At 35.4% G+C, this 20,223-nt stretch overlaps 1 protein-coding gene across 3 annotated transcripts; it reads right to left on the bottom strand.

The window, feature by feature from the left end:
- Nucleotides 1-3,367: 3,367 nt before the first annotated feature.
- On the bottom strand, nucleotides 3,368-15,608 carry LOC110426187 (GTP-binding protein). Of its 3 annotated transcripts, none has more exons than XM_021441346.2 (9): nucleotides 15,169-15,608; nucleotides 14,806-15,088; nucleotides 14,475-14,699; nucleotides 12,790-13,049; nucleotides 6,457-6,683; nucleotides 5,703-5,828; nucleotides 4,862-5,047; nucleotides 4,039-4,176; nucleotides 3,368-3,932 (listed from the first exon to the last, which is right to left on the bottom strand). In XM_021441346.2, the coding sequence occupies exons 1-9, from the start codon at nucleotides 15,281-15,283 to the stop codon at nucleotides 3,630-3,632; spliced, it is 1,863 nt and encodes a 620-aa protein (XP_021297021.1). In that variant the 5' UTR covers nucleotides 15,284-15,608; the 3' UTR covers nucleotides 3,368-3,629. The 3 variants fall into 3 exon arrangements, with proteins under 3 accessions (XP_021297021.1, XP_021297023.1, XP_021297022.1); XM_021441348.2 differs by having other exon boundaries at nucleotides 14,806-15,059; XM_021441347.2 differs by having other exon boundaries at nucleotides 14,806-15,108; nucleotides 15,169-15,222.
- Nucleotides 15,609-20,223: the final 4,615 nt, after the last annotated feature.

The following is a 20,223-nucleotide window of genomic DNA, read 5'->3' as shown; positions in this document are numbered from 1 at the left end:
TCAATACTTGATATTAAGTATTAGTTTTCCAATTGTAAACCTTATACTGTGAACTTTCATAACCATCTAATGACAAAAGATAAAATTACCGTTTTACCTTTTATGTCAATTTTGTCCCCCAGTCTCAAATTTCATCCAATTAGTGATTTAATTCTCTAGATCTAATCTTTTAAGTATCCAAATGTGATGAGTAGCTAATTCATCAATCCACTGTGCCCAGATTAATCACCAATCTTCCTAAATCTACTAGAAGTGATGTTAATGCTATAAACTCTATTATCTGGATATATATTCTTAGATATTCATCTTGATTATTATCCCAAAATACCAAGTCTAGATCAATGCCTTATGATGATCATGCTCATGGGAAGTCAAAGATTATAAGGAGATTAAACGAGAGTCCACTATCCATCACGATTTCGATTATACTATAGGCAAATGCATAAGTGTGCGATCAAGATTTCGGTAATGGTAAAACTTAAATTTGATTCTCACATGATTCCAATTCATGTTAAAATTTCATTACTCAAAGTCAGCCATTTTAATGATTTAAGACTCATTATTCCCTTCAAATGAATCACATTTGTTTCATTGGAAGTAATCTGAACACTATAGCCTTAACACAATAAAGTGACTAGCTTTATTATATAGCTGTGAACAATTTTTAGATTCAATTAAAATACATGTCTCCTATGTATGACTCTTCATACAAATGTATTTTAATATTTCAATAGAATCACGGTACCTTAATAACTAGATAATGAATGCTTTCTAAAACAAACTCTTTGTCTTATTATCAAAATGCACTTTCATTACAAATAAATTTAATGAAATTAAGCATAAGAATATACTTGCTTTCCAAGGCACCATATTCTCAGAATTCCTACCACCTCCATACATATAGGCATGCTCTCAAGTAACTTGGTTCACATCAAAATTAGGGGCATTACTAAAAGGGGTTCAAATTATGTTAAGGTTATTATATGCAACGGAATATTATTAAAATTTTAATCCCTAAGCCATGGAGCACTTTAACTGAAACTAATCTAGAAAAATCACAAGAGAAAGATTTCGACATACCAGAAAGTTTGATGGCTGCTTTCTTTGGTGGAGTCTTCCTTAGCTTTTTGTTTTTGACTTTTATACACCAGCTAAGACTCATCAAACCATAACAGCACAATTATCCTACCTCTAATAGTGATCGACACAGTGATTTGTCGAAATCTCTTCACTAAGAGTGTGTGAATCCCTAAGCCAAAGTTTGTGCTAGCAAACTCTCAATTTTGAGCTCTTTTGTGTTTCTCTCTTTTTGGTTGTGATCCTTTTTTAACACATGAGAAAATCAAATAGGACTCTTCTATACATTCAAGAGGTGGCTAAAGGATTCTTTTATAGATTGAATTGACCTACTTCATATCCAACAAGGATTAGAAAATGTCTTGGGCTAATTGGGCCTTTGTTTAATACTCCATCATATTATATTTGATTTAGCCTAACACCTAATTTAAAATCAATTAGATCACATCTAATTGAACTTAAATTAATTTCGACAATTCATTTTATGTGTGTGACCCATTAGGTATTCAACATGTTAGTAATAAATACAAATTAATTTAACTAAGAATTTATATTTATAGATCTTGAGCGCTTCTAGCAAAGCATCATGACCACCCAAATGTCAAGGGAGTTAATATGGTTTGACTAACCTTTCAGTGTATAGTATCTCAGTGTAGTTCAATCCTTTCATCATATATTCTGGATAGATAGAATGCCTGGATTTATGTCTACTTTCTAACTTATTTATATTAGTTTTGTAGCTTTCATAATGACATATCAAGATTGTCTTGGCCAAGGACTTAGTCAATATAAGTTAGGAGCAAATGAGATATGACCCCTTCAAATCACTTGGGGTGATGAATCTTCTTAATACTACTCACTTATTTTTGCATGCTTCATGTCATACCCAAAAGTACCCTATTTAGGCATTTGGTCACCTCCAAACCCATAAAGGTGAAATCAAAGCATAATAATTCACATTCAAGATGACTTGGTATCACAAGTCTAAGGATTACTTACACTATTAACACATGAGAGTATTTCCATTGACACTTGAGTAAAATACCAAATGAAACTCTCATAACGACTCACGTTCAATGAACTTGTTCTTTAATAAGCACCCACATACTATCCCCATGTATCTCACATACTTCAACCTATGAGATTAATTGCTTACTTCCAAAGTAAGAACACTTAGCATGTACCAACCTTTGAGCATTATTAATATCCTTATTCTTGACAATACAATAACTAGGAACATATTTAGCAACAAAGCTTTGATGCATAAAAATCTCATAATTATAACATTTAAAATTTTTTTACGAGGCCATTGTGTTCCAAGAACTTTGTCTACATAGGTCTCTCATAACTTTTCATAAATAAGCTCATAGATAAAGAGATACCTCATATATTATATAAAATATCCATAATGTATTTAAATAAAATATGACTAATTAATGTAGTGTTTTATAAGTACAAAAACCGATTGACTTGTAGGGCTTATAGTAAAAATTACATTTTCTCTCCATATACTAACATTCAATCCAAATGAGCATGACATGTAACATCTCTGGGGATTTCAACAACTTCAAGCAACACTAAATGCCATTTAACAACAAAACCTTAAGCCGCATTCTCAAGCACTTTGACATTCAAATTACAAAACCAACTCAAAAACACAACAAAAAATTTATCATTCACTGACTTACTGTTTGTTTCGAACTTGTTTGCTATAACTGATTACTTTGCTCTGAACTTATTCGAACACTTTCTTATCTTTGAGAATGAATCAAATGATCATTTAATAAATCTATTGTGTAATATACCTAGCATTTAAGATTTACGTCAATGTCCAAAAAATCAAAAAAATCTTCTCATGCAACATGAAGAGGTTTTTAATGAAATGTTGTGTAGCAAATTGTTGGTAGGTTTATTTCCACAAACTTGCACATGACTAAGAGTACACATAAATTAAAAAATTTCATTAAAAGCATTTTTGTCTCAAAATCTTATCTCTTATTTAAAAATAGTTAAAATTATGCAAAGAATTTTTTTCAAAACAAAAAAATTTGTCCTAAGATAATTATACATAATATATAACATTCATATACTTGTTATATTGACATTAATATATAACATTAACGTTATGTAAATTAACATTCATGTTAAGTATATTACCTTTAAATATTCATATTTCTTATAATTATATAATTATAATAGTAACATTACATATTATTATATTTTATACCTTTAAATTATAATATAAAATATTCGAAAGTAATGAATTTAATCAAATTATAGTAATTAAATATTATGTTAATGTAAAAAAATATTTTTAGTTTCTACCCTGAGAACATGAGATTAAAGATAAAAATTATGTAACATATAACATAAAATGAATAAAGTTATATATTACACGTTTACTTGTTGACCTGTTTTAACAGCACATGCATGCGCATATGCAACTATATGTATGCACAAAGTTATTCCAAAAGATAACAAAAACTGTAAGCCAAAAAATAATGAACGAATATCAACTGCAGGACCCTCCGTTCAAGTTAAACTTGCCATGCTTAAGCATCAACACTTCTCTTGTCCGACAGGATCCTTCCAACTCCTCTGCCGATAGATTGGCCACTCTTACTGCCACTACCTCCAGATACTCTAGGAACAGACCGCTGCATGATCCGAATGGGAATTCCGCCCAAATCAAAGTCTTCCTTCAAAGACTTTGTTAGAAACTTCACATATGTATCTGAGAGCATGGTCTTCCCACTCAGAAAGGCAACAAAAGTAGGAGGCCTAGCTTTCACCTGGGTGAAGTACTTGATCTTGGTTTGAGCACCCTGGTCTTTCCAAGAATGCCTGCTCATAACCTGATCAACAAGAGAGACGGATGGAAACAGACAGATCGACAAAGTTCAATTACTAATTACACTTTCAGGGCTATAAGATATCAAAGTGAAGATATAGGCCACAGACCTTACGCAACCAACGGTTAAGACGAGCTGTGGACAACCTTAAACACCACTTATCATATGTATCAATAACTTGGCGCATAACAGCTGTACGTCCCCTGCCCTCAATTGCTGAAATGAATATAACCGGTATACCAGTCACCTGTAGGCAAGGCCATGACAATGTCAAATCATCCAATGGCACACATTATGATTTTGAATATTAACCACATTAACAAAAGGTGTTAAATGCATCTATAGAAGATCATCATAGAATGCTTCTATTCTAACTAGCTCCCTGTGACCTCACTTAACGCTCTTGTTTTTTTAACAACAGGTGACAAAAATCCTATACTGAACTGTCAAATGTACATATTCCTGTCCGCGCACTATTCTGCAGCAAATGTTTCTACAATGAACTCTGAAAATCTAAACAAGCATAACTTGTCAGATCGATCAATTGCAATAATAATGTCTTTCATGCTTCTGCCAAATGTTATAACAATTCAGACTTAATTCCCAGTCATAATTACCACACAAAACAAGCATTTAGCTTATTCATGCCATTAGAATCATTAATCATTACCACTACCCCATCACAGCAGAAGTCAAAGGGTTTACTGGCCAGGTTGACAATATATGCACATAACATAAACTTTTGCACAGATTTCATCATTATCGATACACTAAAGGACCTTCTAAAGTAAAAATACCTTTATTCACTTCCCTTAAAGAAATTAAAATATTTAAATGAACATAATTTACTCAATTTATTCCAAGGAGTAGACAACGAAAACAATTCTTTAATATTATCCAAATAAAAAATAAAGATTAAGAAGCTGACAAACCTGGGGCATAACCATCTGAATTTCTTGAGGAACAGCTTCCACAACCTTTTTATATAATGTAGAATTTCTTTTCCCCTTTAAAAGATCCATCTTGTTCACAATTACAACCAGACCACGACCTTCTTCCACTGCTCGTCTTGCTATAACTACTTCTGCATGTGTCATGCTACGCCTAGCTTTTGCAATCTGATCATCCCATGGGCATAGCAACCAGAAGTATTAGATGTATAGAATAGCTCTCCCCACTGTCATAATATTTAAAGTGCATGTGTTCCATACCATCAAAATTTTAAGCTACCATTATCACATAGATCTACTATTTTGTGTATATTCAGAATGGAGAGGAACAAAAAAAGAGAACAAAATAGCAAAAACAATTCTTAAATTATAGGAAATCTGCAGCACTCAATTCTCAAGATCTGACAATATCTCAACAGTCTATAAATAACATAGATATTTATAGACTGCTTACTAACAACTTCATAAGTAAAAAAGATTGTTATACATAATTAAATATCCTCAAATAGATATATAAAATTACAATTGAACTCATTATATTTACAACTAACAATATAAATCCATAATAATATAATTCTTGCATTTGCAACATTCCTCCCCTTCATCATCAAACCATTACAAGGTTCACAGATTGACCAAGGCAGGAGGTCCCAAAGACTACCCACTATTCCCCTTTATTTAAGCAGTCAGACAGCCTCCAACACAAAGAAAATCTACAGCTTGCAAATAATTAAGCACCCTTTCTCTCCATCATACCAGAAAAGATAGACCTCCCAAGACAAAATCATTTTAAAGATATGAGACAATCTAATGTATGACAAACCTCTTCAGCATCAAGAACCAAAGCAACTACATGAGCCCTCATCAGATTTTTTCTTGATTGCATAACACTCAATGAAGCTGGTCCTTTCTGCCGATCAGCTCTTTGCAACCAACCAGCAGTATCAACCTGAGAAATAAACCACAGCAAAATCAAACGATAAATGCTTGAATTAAAGATAGTTTCACCCAGAGACTTAGATCAAACAACTGCAAACAGAATTAAAGCAGATAGTATCAGTTAATCCTAAATCAAATAGGGCATAGTGGCTCATGTACTACAAAAAACAAGACCCATTAATCTGCCTTCTGGCAACTACTAAGAGGTTCATTCTCCACAAAGGGAAAGGGAGTTGGTCCACATGATATGGCATGAGATAGAAAATAAAAGAAAGGAAAATTTTGGGCCTAGAGGGGACTGTAAATTTTGGATTTGGAATGTTATTAAGATAACTGTAGGGAAACTGACCTTATGATAGCTTCCACAAGGACATTACTCAGGAGAGCTTCAATAATTTAGATAGTAAAATGAAACAACAGAAATGGAATCAAACATTGACTTTATGAGAGCTTTCATTTTTTTTTTTTACTTTCTGCAAAGAAAAGAAAAAACATCTTTTGGGATTGACAAGTTACAAACCAGTCCAAAAATATCAAGAGACCAGGTAGCTAAAATGTTAGATGCTTTCATTTTACAAAACTGTGCCCAACAGTCATGTGACCAGATAAAGAGTTAGAACAAGCAATTTATCTTGTACCAGATATACAGTTCTTCCTTGATATTGAAACTGTGCTCTCACTGAATCTCTAGTCAAACCAGCTTCAGGACCAACCAGAACACGATCTTCTTGTAACAATGTATTTAGTATCGTAGACTTCCCCACATTGGGTCGTCCTACAATAGCTAATTGTAGTGGCAGCTTAGACTCATCAACCTTACAGCAGTCACTGCTTGGCTTGAAGTTTTCATCTTGGCTACTGTTGTCTAGGACAAGCCAAAAGAAAACACAATGAGAAAGAGAAAGAACAGGGAGGGGAGAGAATGATGGCATAAATATTCAAATTACCAAGATTATAACTTGCACAGGTTGCAAAAGATTTTGAATTAATAGGCTACCTATTGGGTCTCCATATAAACCAAATGCACACACCTACACATGACTATTCTTATAAAGTCTTAAGATGCAAATCTTAGAACTGACTAAAGCCTTATCAAGAACAAGAAGTTTTCTGCACAATGCACATAATAACTATGAATTAAGGACAAGTATCAACAAAAATGGATGAGTTTTTGCAAAAAAACATCCATAAAAGTTTCTATTGTGCACACATTGCGGGAGGGTAACTTATTTACCAATTCTCTTTCTGAGTATGGTATTGACAAGCAAAGCATGCTTTCAGCATTGTGGTGATTAGTTTCTGGAACCACTCTATCTTCATGCATTATTTCCATGATATTTTGCCATGTCTTACTTTGGAAATTTTAATTATGGTTACATCTGTATTTCCTGGCGTGTATTTCCTGCCATGTATTTCCATGTGTGCGTTTTAATGCTCTTGAAAATTTTGCCATGTATTTCCTGCCGTGTGCGTTTTAATGCTCTTGAAATTTTAATTATGGTTACATCTGTATTTCCTGGCGTTGTACTCAGACATTATGGATGACTTTGCTGCTCACCTATAAGGGTGGCATTGCAACCCGATACTGTCTTATCAGTAATATTAAAATACCCACTTTGGCTGAGCAAAAATAAAAATATACATAAAAAGTTTCACAAAAGTGAAGATTCAAAAGCATTTTACATGAAAGAAAAAGAATTGCAGAACAAGAAATTTATTTAACAATATTGGTAACCCAATCTAGTTATGAATTAAGATCAAGCACATAAAAATATACTTGCAATGCAAAGAAAGAGAATAAAAATAAACTTCTTTCTAAAGCATTAATATATCCCCTTTTTAACCAATTCTAATCTGGAGCCACTCTATATGATTTCACAAAATTATTAGAAGTCTAATAAATAAGATTGAACCGCTTTGCACAACCTATGAAATAATTACCATCCCCCCTCAAATGAATATATTTTTGGGGACATCAGTTAATAATTCCAAAAAACTTATTGCTAGTGGTGAAACTTTTTTCTTTTGGAACATCAGCCAATAATTCCAAAAAACTTAGTGCTATCTTTAAATTCTATCAAAGACTAGATCTAGCCTCTGAGCCATTCGAATGATATCAACGACTAGATTTGGTCACCAGTGACTTAATCCAGTTAGCTTAATGCTCAATTATTATCATTTGCAACTTTCCCATTGTTGAAAACACCATGGCAAAACTGCCAGTAGATACTGTCTCCGTTCACACCTCGGACATATTGGGGTTTCAATAAATACACAAGGATAAAATGGTGAAAAAAGTGGCATCTCTATTCCTTCAAACCAGAATAGCCATCCTTAGGGGAACCCTAGAAAAATTATTCTAGGACTTTAGGGAATAAGTGGGGTATGGCTATTCCACATAATAGCCATTCCATAAACCAAAACCATGCATTACTATTCACCACAAATGAGCGGATTTGGCATTAGCAGGGGCTAGATATAGTCACCCGCAAGCTGATCTGGTGATTATTCATTAAAACCATCCATCATCAACATCTTTTAACTCTTTCAAAGACTAGATCTAGCCGCCAACAAGTCACTTGAATGCTGTCAGCAGCCAGATTTGGCCACCAGGCAAATTGATCTGGTCAGCCTAATGATCAATTATTACCACTTGTAACTCTCATTGCCAAAAACGACATCGCAAAATTTCCAGTAGATCATGTCCCCCATCACACCTCATGCATATTGGGATTTCAATAAATACAAAACGGTAAAATGGTGAAAAAATAGCATCTCTATTACATAAAACCAGAATAGCCATTCTTTGGGGTGAACCTAGAAAAACTATTCCAAGACTTTAGGGAATAAGGGGGGTATGGCTGTTCCACATAATAGCCATTCCATGAACCAAACCCATGCATTACTATTCACTAAGTGAAAAGGGGAAATGGAATAGTCATTCCCCACAACCAAACATGGCATAAATATCTCCTTGTTGACTTCAAATTCACAACTAATATAACGCCAAGCTTGTTTTTACAATCATTATCATTTTGCTATAATTTCATTACCACTTAATGAGTCTATGTTGAACATTTATTCATTGTGTCATATTTGACATAGACACTTGCTCATAGAGTTTCATCACATGATCATCAGCCTTTTCAAGAAACAATTTGCAGTTAAAAAAAATACTCCTTTTATTTTATCAGATAATACTACAATGCCTAAATAAGCTCTCTCCACAATAGCATAGAATAAGTATAACACAATCTTTCTATAATGTCTCTAAAATTATTCAAAAAACAAGTATACTAGCATGCTGCAACTTAAGCAATGGTGTAGCTCGAAAAATTTTCAATTGTGTCATAAACCAACTCACTTTTTATAAACAAAATTCTTTTATTCATTGTATTATTAAAGAAATATTTACGTTGAATCCAAAAGATACAATATACAAACAAAAATGATTATATTATCTCATTACTTAAGAAAAATTACTACAATGAGATATTATAATGCAGCACGGAAGTGGAAACAGTGAAAAAAAAATCCAAAACAGAAAAAGAAAATCAAAACAAAGGTTAAACTTTTAAAATCAAAGTAGATACAAGATAATTAGGGTTTAGGGTTATAGAACTTCTGACAAAAGATAATCCAAAATAATGTGGCTGCCTAATGTTTCTAAAGGACTATTTATACTGAGAGCAGCTTTCAATCCTAGCCCTTGGATACACACAAACCCCATCTAATCCTAGTCATTCAAACTCATTAAGGGATCACATGTTAGTCACACAACCACTTAATAAAATAAAAAAGTAATTACTAGCTAATAACTATGTTAAACAGTAAATAAAGGAAATATATCAAGATAAATAATTGGATAAATTCTAGAATGCTCCTGCTCAAGCTCCTCGAGTTGACAAAAGGCCTCCTCATTAATGAGAAGTTTGGTAGCTTTAGCATAGATTTCTGCATTAATCCTTTTTAGTTCACCATTTACAATCCAAGTACTCTCATTAGCTATCTTACTCGTATCCTCCATAATACAGTTGAAGCAAAGATCACATGAGTACTGAACTTTTAGTTCTTCAAAACCAGAAACTTGATTGCTCAATTATTATTTCCACTAGCCTCCCATCTTGACTAAAAACATCTTCAATTTCAACAAGTGCCTCTGTCATCAAATAACTTCTCAAAATTTGGTAGTAATAGAACCAGTCTCTGTCATCAAAACTCAATCTGTTCGATAGCTCTTTGTGCAGAATTTTGACACTTAAAGCTGTCCCTCTTCCAGCATTCAGTGATACAGCTCATAATGGAACTGAAATTCCATGTGTACCTTTTATAGAAGGAAGCTAACTCATCAAAACGTTGAACTTCTTTTTGATTGGTTTTGGTGTTGGCCATGCTCTAATGGCATACACCTTCTGCCAATCCGGTTTAAATCTATCTGCCTAAGACAATAAATCACAAAAACAGAATCTCATAACACAAGAAAGAGCACTCAGTCAATTTGAATGATTGTATTTGTAGCAATAGAGAGATGAAATAGCATCACTAACTATCCATTGAACCCATCCGGTGTCTTGTGGGTTGTTTTTCTCTTTCATCCAAACTCTTGGTAAGCAAATGTTTAACCTGTTTTTGCATCCCAGCTTACTCCATGGAGGCATTCTATAAAACTAGCATATTAGGTAATAAATCACCCAAACCAAATCAATAGCATGTTGGTCACTACTTATTGGTGTTAAAACAGATGGCAATTCCTCATTAAACACATCTTTAAGTTCTTCTAACAACTGCCAAACTTCAAAAGGATGCTTTGGTATTTCACCTACAAGTAATCTTGCACAAACTGGCTAACTAAAACATAAACAATTGGACTTCCTCTACTCTCTGATTCAAAAATCCCCATTGACACTGACTCTCCTTGAATTGGATAAACATCAACTTCCTCATTGTCTTTATCATATACATCACAAAGGGGTTGTGATTCCTCATCTTCATTCTAATCATCATCATATACCGGTTGCAATTCCTCCTCTCCGCCCTCTTCACATTATGCCTTTAAAGTATCAATAGCAGAACTGCATTGTACTAAGTAAGTTGCTACTTTCTTCCCTTGGAAGTCATCAACCTTTATCATAATTCCACACACATTCAAGGCTAGAGCATGTAATAACTGCTCTTCCAATTCACCATGGACAGCAAGAATTGCTTGTCCAACATCATAAAAAGGGTTTTCATCCTCTCCACATTCAATTTCATCCTCAAGACACCCTCCAATAAATCCAAAGAGTCTACGTTGCATTCTAGACTCTCCATATAGGGTCCCATTGATTCCAGTCACTGTAAATCTTGCACAGCCCATGACAAATCTTCAATCATACTCCTCAACTCAGCCAATTCTAGTTGTTGGGCTTGATTTCCTCCTCCTCATCCTCTACCATTATCAGCCATGGTTTATATGTGAAAACCCTAGTTCTTTAGGATCTGTTCACCTTGATACCACTTTGATATAGTGCAAAAGGTAGAAACAATAAAAGGAAAAACAAAAACAGTGAAAGCCAACCAGAACGAAGGCTAAAATTAATGTAAAATTGAAGTAGGCACAAGATAACTAGGGTTTACAATTGTAGAGCCTCTCATAGAAAATAATCCAAAATAATACAACTGCCTAATGTGTCTAAAGAACTATTTATACTATGGTTACAGCAGTTTTTACTCCTAGCCCTTGGATACACATAATCCCTAATCATAGCCATTCAAACTCATTAAGAGATCACATGCTAGTCACATGATTACTGATTATTGTTAGTCAAAATGCCACTTATCATTCTATGCTATGCGGCACTGATTTGACATGCTGACATATCATAATGGATGATGACATTACATGTTGATTTGGCATGATGACAAAGGCATATAACCTTTTTCACCATCCACGTCAGCACCAGGTCAGCACCACATGGGCATAAAATGATAAGTGGTATTTTGACTGATAGCAATCAGTCAACTATTAATCATGAGGGCCTATTTGATTCAAAATAAGAAAATAAAGACTTGATTGAACGGAATAAAAGAATAAGGACTCATTTGAATTTTTCTGAATAGTTAAAGGGCTTTTTCTAGCATTATGCCAAATAAAAGCATGCTTGCTACCTAATAACTATAGTAAAATAGTAAATACAAACGAAAACATATCAAGATAAACAATTAGATAAATTTTAGAATGCTTTTGCATCATATTATCTTGTGCCTACAATATACTCATCCTTGAATTTCAATGAGTTAAGTTGGGTTTCATTTGGTTATTACTTTCGTTATTTACATTTTGCTTCTTAAAGTGTTAAATACACGGGTAAAAATAAATTTTGAAAAAGTAAAATATATATATGTTGATCTTTGTGAACACAACCTCATACTTGTACTTTATAGAGAACAACTATATTTAAATGTATGACACATTGCACATTTTAATTAAATGCTTTTTAACGTATGGCCATATCGATAATACATATATAAAGACTTTTTAGACTGAAAGCTACATATTGCTCATTTTCATTAAAAATGGACGAAACATCAACCTATTTGACACCTTCTCTTTAGGTTTTTATTTAAATTTTAGTGGGCTCGATATACTACAAATTTTACTAAACACACACACACTTACTTTTTCTAGAGTTCAGTGAGGTCAATTGACCCCACTCAAGTATATTTAGCTATGCCCCTAAACTGGAGTGCCTTCAAAACAATTGTACAAAATATCAAGGCTATGATCCACTTATTCCTAGAAGTCTGCCATAGTTAACATGAGAAAATACATATACTGTAGCCATGGAGAAGCTACATCTATATGCACTCAACAGTATGCTTGGATGTGAAATCTAACCTAAGTTTAACAAATCTCAAATACTAGTTACAGCACAAGAACAGCTACCTTGATCATGCACGACTAAGTGTTTAGCAATAACATTAGTGCTTACCATCTAAAACTCTGACCATATAATCCTCAAGCATTGGCCGAAGAGCTTCATAAAGTGCCACCATACCCAGCCCAGTCTCAGCAGATATAGCAATGGGTTCACCAAATCCTAATATCTGGGCTTCCATGGCACCTTCAGCAAAAGAGTCTGTATCATAATGAAGTGATTCAGATTTATTCATCGCAACTATAGGATTGACTCCTGGTGCATGCCTGCGCAACCACTTTCCAACCTCCTTATCCAAGGGATGTAGTCCAGTTCTAGACTCAAGAAAGTGGCAAGAAATAAATTAGAGTTTGCACACAGGGCAGAAAAAAGGAACCCAGAAAACAGTGGCCCAAGACTGTTTTCACCAGAATGATACAGAGACGATAGAAGTGCACAGCAGCTTGGTTTTCTATTGAAACATGTCAAGGAAATTGATGTGATATGATATAATGAGTCCTGTCAAATTTAAATATAAATATTACAAAACTTTCTTAAATATTAAAATTAATTAAGTTGATTTACAATATTACACTAAATAAAATGTGGTTAAATAAGGGAAGAAAGATGCAGTATCTAAATTCATAAGCATCCAATTGACTTAAATCTCTATTTCCATAAATCCAGAAGTTTATCCTGCATGCATGGACACATTTTACATTTTGTTTTTTCATTTTTCTACCTTCATACATAAAGAAATTATATTTCTTCATTTTTTTACTTCTGTTTTTTTCACAGAATCACAATTGTCTTGAATTATTCAAATAAATTAACGGAACAAAAATTATTGCAACGATGAAGACTGCAAACTCTTGTTTCCAAAGTTCTCTCTTGGTTTTTAAAATAAAATAAAATAAAAGTTCTCTCCTGGTTTGTAAACAAAAAACTATAGATTTTGTTTTCCTCTTCTCTTTTCGATTAAAAAGTTATGAAAATGAGGATTATGTGCTAAACTACTAAAAAAGAATCTTTTTTGAGAAAACTTTTGGACTGAAATTTGTGTATGAGTTGTTTGCGTGTGCATGCGTGTGTGAGAGAGAAAGAGAGAGAATAGAAAAATTAAAAAATTGTACACAAAACAATGATATATCACATCACTTATGATTAAGTTAAAAATCAAATGGGAGACGTTATCAACTGAGAACCAGAAACAAATTTTGCCCAGCCAAATCATTAATGCTGATTTTCCTCTTCACAAGACAAGAGGAGCCAGACAAATATTCCCCTTCAAATTCCTGACAGTAACATAAAATTGGCAAGAAAAATGTCCTATGATGCAGTCATTTTCATTAAAAATCTCCATATATGGATGCTATGCCGAAAGTTAACAAGTTTACCTATTATTCACCCAACATCAAATGTGATTTACGCGTCTCCTCTGCATGTTAAAACCCGTTAAATTCCCCAGTTTTAAAGCTTTCAAATTCATTCCATAGTTTTGCTCCCATTGCACCCTACATTATGCATATGTTGTGTGTTTTGCTAGTTGCATCAATTCAATTTAGAGAATTTTAACTCTCTCAAATTTATGTTTTTAACTCTAGGCTATATAAATGAAGCATGAAGTTATTTTACAAATCCCATATTAGTCACATTCATTGTAGGAGAATAAGGACTCAACATATTATAATTTCTTTGGATACATCATGAGAAAATACTTAATTCATGTACAAGAAGGTGATCAACATTGAAAAACTGACCTGACATCAATTAGGAAAATTGCAAATTGAGATCTAGTTAGCACATTTGCAGTCATGCCAGCTGTTCTACTAAGAATAGATCCCGAAGAGGCTTCAGTTTCCAAGCCAGCAGAATCCAACACCCTAAACCGAAGATCCCCCAATTTAGCAAGCCCTTCTCTTATGTCTCTAGTGACATGATCATCAGGTGTGTTGTACACAAGGGCCTCTCTCCTCCTAATCAAACTAAACAATATTTGACCGCAAATAAATAAAACTGACAGTAGGGAATATAGGATTTGCCTGTGGTGCATTCAAAAAGGACATGAAATTGAGAGGGGAGCTTACTAACCGGTTAAACAAGGCAGACTTCCCTACATTGGGGCGACCAACGATCATGACAGTGGGAAGCAGATTGATGTCAATTTTGGTGAAATCAATATGTTTTTTGGCGACAAAAGTAGCCTCTTTTGTATTCTTGGAATGAAGTTGCGATTTCTCCAACTTGGCACACGCGTCATCCCCGGAGACAGAGAGCGTGCAAAATCTCATAGTGGCTTGAATCGAACTCCTAAAGCTGTTACGCAGATGAGCAATTCCATAACTCTTGAAAAGGATAGCATCAACAAATGTTCCTGAGAAAGACAGTCAATGACTGAAGAAATCAATGAACAGAATAATCTATCTAGAAAAATAAAAACAAAACCTGACTGACCGAAAGTTGAAACGATGGGGTAAGCAGAACTGGTGGTGCCCCTGTAAGTGGCGGTCCTACGCAGCTGAGTGAAAACCAAATGCCGCCTCTTTTGGGCACAAAGGTAATGAGACATATCACTCGATGATTTTCTTTTTCTTATTTTAAATTTCAGCAAGTCATCACTAAGCAGAGAGTGCTTTGTATTGGTGATACGCAGATTTTGAAGAGTGGGAAAGAGGGAAGCAGACAAGCAGCACTAAAGCAGAGTAGCGGTGAGCCGGCGAGGGAGAGAATATACAAAGGCTTAGAGCTTTTGGTGGAGATAGATGCGAAATCCTTCCAGAAGTGGGCTCTCTCGGCGCCCGACCTGGACAAAGAATCACCCCGTAGTGCCTGTACGTTCGAGTATGCTCGGATTGAGGCGAAAGGAGGGACGGGGTGGTAAAGGGGGAGACATGTATCGAAGTTTTTATATAAAATAAGAAAAAGGAAAACTAAAACAAAACATTAAAAAATAAATAAATGAAAAATATATATTGAGTTTCTTAAAAATGGAAGGGAGATTTTTTTCGTTGCCTTTAAAAATAAAGTATTTTTAGAAATAAGCCTTCACATAATTTTAACTGTTTTTAACCATCTTAATAGATTTTAAGATAAAAATATCCTTAATGAGATAATTTCGTTAACGCATACCATCAAACACGTAAAAATAAAAAAATAAATAGATAAATATGTAAATAATTTACAAACATCTAATTTTGTGCAAAACATCTATTTTTTTTTTTAGCAAAGTTTGTGCAAAGCAAAATAATGTTGCGTGAGAAGGTTTTTCAGATATTTCGAACATGATATTCATATAATACGAAAAAAGAGATATTAAACCGATCAAGGAATCGGTCTTGATGAATCGAAAGCTTCGAGAATGATGTGCAACCAGAAATTCATGATACGGTGGTTAATCGAAAGGAGAAAGATGTGAATTCAAAGCACGAAATCGTCGTGCTACAACAAGCCATATGTGAGACAGCTGTGGCACGGTAAGGTTTAGAGTTTGTGACACGAGTCAGAGGGAATATATGAGATGACATTGTGAGAATATGTGACACACCAGAGAATGTGGCATGAAACGTCATGGTGGGGATGTGTGACAGGGCTATGACACAGTAGGGTTTAAAGTTTGTGACACGCCATTGAGGGAATATGTGAGACAGTAGAGTGAGAATATGTGACACGAGTCGGAGGGAAAATGTGATACGACACGGTGATAGAATGTGGCAAGCTAGAGTGAGCATACATGACACGGCTGTCACAAGGCAGGGTTCAAAATTTGCCACATGCCATGGAGGGAATCTGTGACACGCCAGAGTTCAGAGTTTGTGACATGCCATGGAGGGAATCTGTCACACGTCAGAGTTCAGAGTTTGACACGCCATGGAGGGAATCTGTGACATGCTAGTGATAAGAGTTTGTGACACGCCATTAAGGGAATTTGTGACACACTAGGGTTCAGAGTTTGTGACACGCCATGGAGGGAATCTGTGATACATCATGGAGGGAATCTGTGACACGCCAGAGTTCAAAGTGTGTTAGATGGCATGGCTTGAACATGTGACATGACATGGTTTGAAAATGGAAGAAAAAAAACAAGCAAATAACGAGGAACCCGATTGGATTTCCATTAAATGCATGCAATGAATAAATGAACATTATAAGGCCATTTCATTTTAAATTAAATATTTTTCAGAATTCGTAAACGTCTGTGTGAAAGGTTCTCAAAGAGTTTGATTCATTCTTCATTCCCAAAGGTACCAAGAGTCAGACTTCATTCTTTGCAAGCTTAACGAGATGAGACCAACAATGTCGGTTATCAGTGAAGAGGTTAGTCAGTTTTAAATTAAAACTTTCTTCTATTCTTTAATTTTTTGTTGGGTTTGTTTGATATGTTCGTGATTTTACCTTTTTAGAATCATTATGTTTAGTTTAAACTATTTTCTTCCTTGTTTTATGGTTGTACCAAAGCTTTGAAAGGGATTCGCGTCTGCATATCATGTAACATGAAGTACAACATTTGATGTGGCGTGTAATGGGTTGGCTGGTTTTTTTGGTTTTTATCGTGTCACAACATTGGTAAGGCAATTCGTGTAACGAGTCAATAGTTCCACTGATTGGTGTTTCAGACACCATGGTTGGTATTTCACTACATTTTGTAATTTAGTGATTGGCGTGTCAGCATTGGCGTGTAACAACATTTGACTTGATATGCATGGCATGAAACAACATTTGACTTTTATGCATGGCATGTAACAACATTTGACTTGGTATGCATGGTGTGTAACAACATTTGGCTTGATATGCATGGCGTGTAACAACATTTGACTTGTTATGCATTACGTGCTATAATATTTTAGGGTATATGTATGGCATGTAACAACATTTTACTTGATATGCATTACATGTAATAACATTTTACTTGATATGCATGGCACGTAACAACATTTATCTTGATATGCACGACGTGTAACAACATTTATTTCTTTCTTCAGTATACCTTGTTGCACATTATGGGTTAACTCACTCGTGCATGTGTGCCATGTTTTTCAGATGCAGTCCAAACAGTATGAGGATCTTGACAGTAGCCTTATTGTGCCAAGGGAGAAGTGAGCATTCAATGTCTCTATTAACACTCATTGTAAGTGGTCACAACTGCATTACATCAACAAGACTCCCCAAGAGAAAAGGGAGTATGATGCAATCAAGCGAACGTGCTTCGAAATGCTACTAGACGTATATCCGCAAGGTTACTTTTGCGTTGGACTCCTGCATAACATCATGATTCGTCAAATCAGTGAGAGAGATTCAATGGAGCATGAGCTATGGTTTGCCATTGGCAAGAGCAAGGCACGTATATCAAAGTAGGAGTTCTGCCTTATCACCGGACTAAAGTTCAATCGAATGCTCGATGTGTTCAGCCAATCGTACGAGTTTGATGCAGACGGAATTCATGTGAGATACTGGAACGAGTAGGAGAGTGTTAAGTTGCAATGGTTGCTTCAAACGTTCCGCGATGGCAACTGTCAACGACTAAGAGACACGACCAAGATGGCACTCATCTTGATCGCGAATAACATTTTATTTGGTCAAGACTACCGTAGATGGGTGACGCCTTTGTTGTTCTCATTGGTGGAGGACATCGATGCTTGGAATGTCTTCCCATGGGGTCACTATGTTTGGAGGCTGACTTGGATTACCTTTTGAAGGGGTTCGAAGTCCCTACCTTAAACTTACAGAAGGATACTCGTTTACAGTACAACATTTATGTATTTGTGTGGGTGATTCAGGTACTGTCACCAAACATTTAACGTTTTCCTTTTGACATAATAATATGGTTGCACTCGTTTAGCATTTACAGTTTGATAATGGTTACATTTGACATGCAATGCTGGGCAATGGAGGTAATCCCGACCTTACGACAAATTATTGCCCCATCTACTCCGAAGGACAACATCTACCCACATATGTGTAAGTGGTAGTGCAATCAGAAGTCAAAAGACTTCTACAAATCTGTTCAGAAGTTGGAGTCATTTGAGCATGTGAGTGAATAGCTACTAATTTTTGTTGTGAATTTGTAGAATAATTTTTTGTAAAATTTAATCACAAGCTGTATTTTTCAATTTTGAGCCATCGAGACCTTGGAGCCAACCCCGAAAGAGGCCACATAGGACTATTTTGTTAACATCGATGTCCCGTTATCTAAGGGCCACCAATACTTGCCAATCAGGTAGTTGAAGGATCGGACGGATTGGGGCTTAGGTGCAAAGGAAAAGAGGAGGAACTTGAGGCAAAAAAAGGCCACTGGTGCCATGAAGTGGAGGCGCATCGCCACTGCTAGAGTTGACGAGCTATCAGGCATCGAGTTGATGGAGGAAGGGGACGACCGTGGAAACTGCTGTGAACAGCCGGTAAAGATGGTTGTAATGGTTTTTGTTCGACAATTTGATATGTGATTATCGACTGACCCTTTGTGTTCACAGTTGGACGATGCGACGATAGCTCCACAACCATTGAGAGGTCTTCCTCATATGCATAGTGCTAACGAGCCATTGGTAAAATTGGTTCTAACAGTTTGGTTTCACCATTTTCATATGTGTTTATCAAGTAACAGAGTTATTTCTATTATTGCAATTGATAGAGGCGACGATAGTTCCTGAACGACCAATCGGTATAGCTGAACTGCACAGTGCGAATGAGCCGCCGATAAGGAAATTAAAATTGTAATGGTTAATGTTCAACAATTGTTGTTGAATAACACAGTAATAACAATATACGGTCTTGCAGTTGACCCATGCGACAAGGGGCAATGATGGAGTAGTCACGATATGTCAGCTATGACGGGTCATGCGCAGGCATGAAAAAGAGATGTTGGAGCTGAAGGCTTCAATTCAGTCATTGACTCTTGCAATGCAAACGATGGAGGACTGTATCATTCGTCATATTCTAAACGGCCTAAAATCACAAGTACGTTATTCTATCTTTGCTCATATATTGGTGGTTTACTTTCAACAGGTGTAGTCCAATATTTTATTATCTATTTATGGTTTATGGTATTTTTGGAGCTAACGGATTTTCCTATTTGTCTCATTTTGTAGGGAGGTGCTTCATCGCACGCCGATGGTGACGATCACGATGGTGCTAATGATCAGCAACATGATGAACCTGATGTTCACATGCACCATGATGTTATTACTGATGACAGCGAGAATGTTGATGTTGATGGAGAGAATGTTGTTGCGGTCGATTCGGATATCAATGCATCATTGGGAGGCGAGGGGGACCATCACTCAGTTGAGGCTGAAGGGGACCATATTCCTAAAGTCGATGCTGCAGTCGAGGCCACAGTCGAAAGGGATGGGAACCTTGCATTAGTTGAGGCTGAAGGGGACCATCTTCATCCGATGACTCCTGGAGGCAGCGCCTCACGAGTGTCGTCACTAGAGGTGTCTAATGGCAATCATTGGGTAGCACTGATTTCAGACCCAACTGAACGAACACAGGTGAAAATGGCCAGCAAATACA

Source organism: Theobroma umbraticum, unplaced genomic scaffold (assembly GCF_002168275.2).
Source record: "Theobroma umbraticum cultivar Fairchild unplaced genomic scaffold, ASM216827v3 scaffold_55.0, whole genome shotgun sequence".
NCBI classification, from domain to species: Eukaryota; Viridiplantae; Streptophyta; class Magnoliopsida; order Malvales; family Malvaceae; genus Theobroma; species Theobroma umbraticum.
This window is presented reverse-complemented; position numbering and strand designations above follow the sequence as displayed.